Source organism: Watersipora subatra, chromosome 7, assembly GCF_963576615.1.
Source record: "Watersipora subatra chromosome 7, tzWatSuba1.1, whole genome shotgun sequence".
Classification (NCBI taxonomy): Eukaryota; Metazoa; Bryozoa; class Gymnolaemata; order Cheilostomatida; family Watersiporidae; genus Watersipora; species Watersipora subatra.
Genome location: NC_088714.1, coordinates 24,212,620 through 24,218,258, shown reverse-complemented (window position 1 = coordinate 24,218,258; position 5,639 = coordinate 24,212,620). Strand labels below are relative to the sequence as shown.

General features: G+C 45.2%; 1 protein-coding gene across 1 annotated transcript; it reads left to right on the top strand.

Moving 5' to 3' along the window:
• The first annotated feature begins 3,982 nt into the window (after positions 1–3,982).
• On the top strand, positions 3,983–5,010 carry LOC137400573 (uncharacterized). Its single transcript, XM_068086901.1, has 2 exons — positions 3,983–4,665; positions 4,716–5,010. Exons 1-2 carry the CDS (start codon positions 3,983–3,985, stop codon positions 5,008–5,010), a joined length of 978 nt encoding a protein of 325 aa, XP_067943002.1.
• The last annotated feature ends 629 nt before the right edge of the window (positions 5,011–5,639 follow it).

Sequence of the window (5,639 nt, the reverse complement as noted above, 5' to 3'; positions counted from 1 at the left end):
TTTTAGGTCTATAGAAGTCATTCGTCAAGAGTCGGTGCAACAGCAGCAAAGCACAGTAGACTGTGGCCTGTTGCCATTGTTAATCTTGCGAAGACGGTATATGGATATGACCCTACTCTCGTGTCTTATAATCAACCAATGATGAGGGAGCATCTTGTCTGCTGTTTGGAAAAAGGTTTCTCGGAGCTTTTTCCTAAGACATCCTGCAAAACTGCAAGAGCCTTTCGAGTAAGAAAGAGGTGAATGGATTTAAGCACGGTCAATACATAATCAAGGAATGAAAAACTGTAACTACAATGTTGCACAAGGAAACGTTTGTGTGCGGATTCATTGACTTTTGCTTTTGATGATTAGAGATTAACAAGGCCATTCCAAATTAATTCCTTGATCTAGGTTGCATGTGAGGGATTTTCCTTAGTGAGGCATGAGGTTTTTTTAATTTCAAATTTTATTAATTTGCATTGCTGGATGATGAAAAAATAAAATAAAATTATATCTTCGAAAGCATGTCTGCAGCTGAGGTCATGGGTTTATTGGACGGTAATTCTATAAAAACACAACATAAACAACATATACACCCTTCAAGAATAGCAATAACTTCTTTGCTAGTCATGAAAATGGGGTTATGTGAACAAACATTCCCTCTGAACATCTCAATTCAGCAATAAAGAAAGAAAATATGTGAGCTGCATTCATTTTTCTGATGAGAAAAGGGATGTGATATTTTTATATTTTGTCCCTAAGTTTTCTGGATGAGGCTACACTTTATTTTTTTAGAGTGTAAACAGGCCAGCGCTGGGAGGTATATTATTTTTATACATTCATGTTTTTGGAGAGTGAAGGTGACCTATATCAAGGAATCAATTTGGATTGGCCTAAGTAACATGGGATTGGGTTTGAACAGGTTAGTCTTTAGATTTACAGGTACATGTACATCGTTTTGCTTTCACATGGACATTGCTATTTATTATAGCCTATAGTGAGCAAGGTGGACTGGCTTGACATGTTATCACACATTCAGGTCTTTGTTTTCAGCTATACTGTGTGTGCCGATGGCCAAATAGCAAGAACCAACTAACTTGCACTAGGATGGCCATTGTCTAATGCAGCACGTGTAGAGAATGGTACCACCGGCAGTGCATTAGGGCGAAACCAACAAATATAGACCCATTTGGACAGTTTACTGACGACTACCTTGCCAGCCGTGTATTGACAAGAGCCGGGGATTGATGTAGTACCATTTGGTTTGCTTTGGAATGTTGTCAACATGGCGTGTATTTTGATCTGACATGTATGTTGTAATACACTATGCATGCATGGTATTGAGATTTTTTTCTAAATTTGCAGTTTACTTATTTTGCTAAATGTTGGATAAAATTTTACAATATTGATGGTTCAATGCAGGAATAAATAGAACTGTTCATTCTTCACCATACCACAAAAGACACTCGATTGTATATAATTTAGTTTCAGTTGTACAACTTACATGCTCCTCTGCCAGTTACCGAAGTATAGCGGCCACAAGTTGACGTTATCCTACAGTAGGAAGTGTGAGTGACTGACTTGATAGGCTTGTGTGTTGACTTGCCCGTCCACATAGGATTTGTACGACAAACAAAACCATACCAGTCACTACACCTTACATCAATGTGGGTATGGAACCATTGATATGATATGTTGCTAGAAAGCAGTTGTAGCCTTAATTTATACATGTAAGGGCCATGTAGTATAGTTAAAGTAGAAACATGTAATGTAAGTAGTAAAGGCAAAAGGCATTTAGGGTTGAGACAGTCGACTCTGGTAGCATAACTCATAGGAAATCTGGAAAGACTGGTTGGGTGCAGGGGAGGTGCATCTCTAGTTTATAATCATTGTCAACACAACACTTAGTACCTATGTAACCATGACAGAACAAAAAATCAGCAAGTCAAATAATTTCTTACTTAACCGGAAGCACCACTTTTCCAATAGGATCTATAATTTTCACTACTTTAACAATAACTACTTGAAGTTGATGTGAACAAATTTGTAAGAATTTATGTTGACAGAAAAATGTTATAACATGGAGGTATTAGAAAACATGCCGTTAGAACAGTCAACTATGATAATGATCGTCCACAAACACGGGCCAAATCCAAGGAACAACCTTTGGCTATTTCTAGCAACCGTGATAAATTTTTAAATAGTTTTATACCGAGAACTGTGGCAGATTTGCTACTATCCATATTATAAAGTTTGGTTAATGTGCATGCTTACTCATATTCTTAGTCAACCCACACGTAGTTTATCCTTATATGGTCACCATTACCGTATATAGCCATTATGCCCTTACATGGGCGAGCTGCACGCTTGACATAACAACCTATATTAAGGAATGCATAGCCCGCAGTGGGGGCAGTTGTTCGTAGGATAGCAAATACAATTATACGCATATACACACTCTCTTCATTTCATGCTTGCGCAGTCAGTAAAAGAATTAATGCCTGATAGACGACTAGTATAAGCATCATCGGTCGTCCTGTTGACTACGGGGTCAGTAGCTAGTGTGCTCTGACGGGGACGACCTAATCACAGAAAGAGAGGGCGGCCCAAGCTAATCAGACAGTGGACCTTAGGGTCGACGTAGTCTTCTATTATCACAGATAATTATAGTGCACGGCAAGATTAATGTAAGTCGACCTGTGAGGTCGCCATTAAGTACACTGGTAGACCAAAACCAGAACATTGGTGGCAGCGGTGGGATCATCTGACCATGCCTGGAAGGCGGTCAACTAGGAGAGAAACAGCTGAAGCTGATCTCCATCAAGCTGATCAGTATGGGCGGATGACTGACGCCATAACTGAGGCTTTACGGCAACCTCAACAAGAGAGAGACTTCAAGCCCCCTAAGTTTGATGGCAGTGATGATGCTGAACTGTTCATCAGTCAGTTTCAGGAAGTAGCTGAAGCTAATCTATGGTCTACAGGGTCAGCACGTCTACACCTCAGAGAGGTGCTGAAGGACAGTGCTAAGAGCTGTGGCAGGGGAGAAACTACAGATGCCATTTTTGCAGCTTTGAGAACTAAATTTGGGCTGACAGAGAGGCCAGGAGTCGACTAAACCTCAAGAAGGAAGCCAAGGTTAGCTTGCAAGATCATGCTGCGGCAATAGAGAGACTAGCCAAAATAGCTTATGCTGATCTGCCTGAGCACAATCGTGCAAATATGGCATTAGATGCTTTCTCCTTGACATTGGGTAACACCTATCTACAGAAACATCTGTTAGCGGTGGGAGCACGGACTCTGGGAGAAGCAGTGCAGGCTGGAAATGAGTTTCTGCAAATTCAGCCATTTAATCCTCGGTTGACCCAAAAGTCAACCATCATGGCTATAGAAGGGGAGGAAGAGGATGACCCCAATGCAGCCCAGGTCGATCTCCCACAAGCTACGTTGGAAGATGTCCTTGTAGCCCTGAAGGAGCTGACCACCTTGACGACAGGACTGGCAGTCAATGGTAGCCGATCCAGAGGCCAAAGTCGGACAACTCCAGAGCTGCAGCAGATCAGAAGGGTGACCAGCTGTTGGGAATGTGGAATAGTCGGACATGTCAGACGACAGTGTCCTCGGATGGCAGCTACCCAGCCAACAAGAATCCAGCAGCAGGTAAACGGACATCGTCCACAGCAGTAGGGGGACATACTGACTGTGGACCCTCAAACCAGAGAAAACCACCCTGGCAGACCCCACGTCGGACAGGTCGACCTCAGACCCCTATAGATCGACCTCAGTCCTACTACAAAACTCTTTTGACTCACTAACTGAGCAGCAAACAGAAGAAACTCAAATCCCAGACCCAGTGGTTAAAGAAAAGCCCCAGACAGGGAGACGGCGTAAGAGGTGGCAGCACACCGGTCGGATGACATAGCAGGTCAGTCCTGAGAGAGTGGCTGCAGACACGCTTTGGAAACCGTACAGTAGTAGCTATTTCTTACCTGGGAAGATTATGGGCCGACCTGCTCATTTTCTGATAGACAGTGGATGCACCTCCAACCTACTCAGCCGTCATGTCTTTGACCGGCTTCCAGAGGGGTTGAAGGCTCAGTTGGTAGAGAGAACAGGCTATGGCACGATGGCTGACGGGTCTCGCCTAAACTTTCATGGCATTTTGACCGTACCCATCCGAGTCAGAAGTGTACAAGTGACTGTATCACTTCTTGTATGCCCCCTGAAAGAAGATGCCATCCTCGGGATGCCATTCTTGACAGACCAATGCTGTGAGATGAATTTCCAAGAGTCCACATTGGTAGTGAATGGTCAGAAGCTGACCTGCACAGATCGAGACAAACGACCCTTGGTGAGCAAGGTGCAGGTTGTCCGTACCACGACACTTCAACCTCAGTCGGAGATGGTGGTTACATGCCGCATCACGACCCACACATACCAACCCTTAAGAATGGTAGAGGGATCAGGAGATCGGTACATGGTGGCTGCCAGCCTCCACCTACCTGACGAGAAGGGAAGAGTAGCCCTGCGTTGTCTGAACTGGACAGACTCCCCTGTACAGGTAGCGCCAGGAACCGTGATTGGCAGCTACACAAGAGTTGATGATACTGAAATCGGCCAGCCCTGGACGGAGGAGGCCCGAAGGGAGCGAGACCAAGCCAGGATACCCGGCCTGACCAGAAGGTGGCACCTCACGTGAAAGAGCTGTATAGCCAAGCTATAGTGCACTGCAGGTGTGACTATGACAGACAACAAGTAGCTAGGTTCTTTGATCAGTATGCCGATGTCTTCAGTAAAGGAGATGGATATGTGGGTCAGACTACATTGGTCCAACATGAGATACCCAGGATAACGGATGCTCAACCTATTCGGCAGACCCCATACAGGGTTAGCCCTGAGAAGGAAGCGGAAATAGATCGGCAGGTCTCTGAACTGGCCAAAAAAGAAATGGTAGAACAGGCATATGGAGCTTGGAGCTCTCCTGTGGACCTGGTCAGGAAAAAGGATGGAACCTGGAGACTGCATTGATTAGCGGAGGTTGAATGCGGTTACTAAACAGGATGCGTATCCACTTCCTCGGATCGATGACAGTCTGGATGCTCTGTCAGGTAGCAAGTTGTTCAGCACTCTTGATTTGATGAGCGGCTATTGGCAGGTACCCCTGTCGCTGGGAGCTCAAGAGTAATCAGCCTTCATCATGAGAAGTGGGCTTTGGAGATGGAAAGTGCTGCCATTCGGGCTGACGTCGGCCCCTGCCACATTTCAGAGGCTTATGGAGCGAGTGCTGCAAGGGCTCCACTGGAAGACACTCTTGCTGTATCTGGACGACATCATAGTCATGTCAGCCGACCTCCAGAGTCATCTATCTAGGTTGTCAGAAGTATTAGACAGGCTTCGACAAGCCGGCTTGAAACTGTAACCATCTACATGTAAATGTACCCTGATGCAGACAAAAGTGAAGTACCTTGGACATGTGGTGAGTTCAACTGGTGTAGCCACAGATCCGGAAATGGTGGAAGCGATCCACAGGTGGCCAGAGCCAACTGATGTAACTCAGCTGAGGGCTTTCCTTGGCACTACCGGTTACTACCATCGGTACGTGCCCGACTACGCTTCGGTTGCCAAGCACTTGACACTACTCACGGCAGAAAGGTCCA

What these genes read in the sequence shown, in the direction of transcription:
- LOC137400573 (XM_068086901.1), top strand. Translation starts at nt 3,983, where the DNA reads ATGGGCCGACCTGCTCATTTTCTGATAGACAGTGGATGCACCTCCAAC. An exon ending in ATACCCGGCCTGACCAGAAG is followed by an intron (nt 4,666 to 4,715) that starts GTGGCACCTCAC and finishes AGTGCACTGCAG; the next exon opens with GTGTGACTATGACAGACAAC.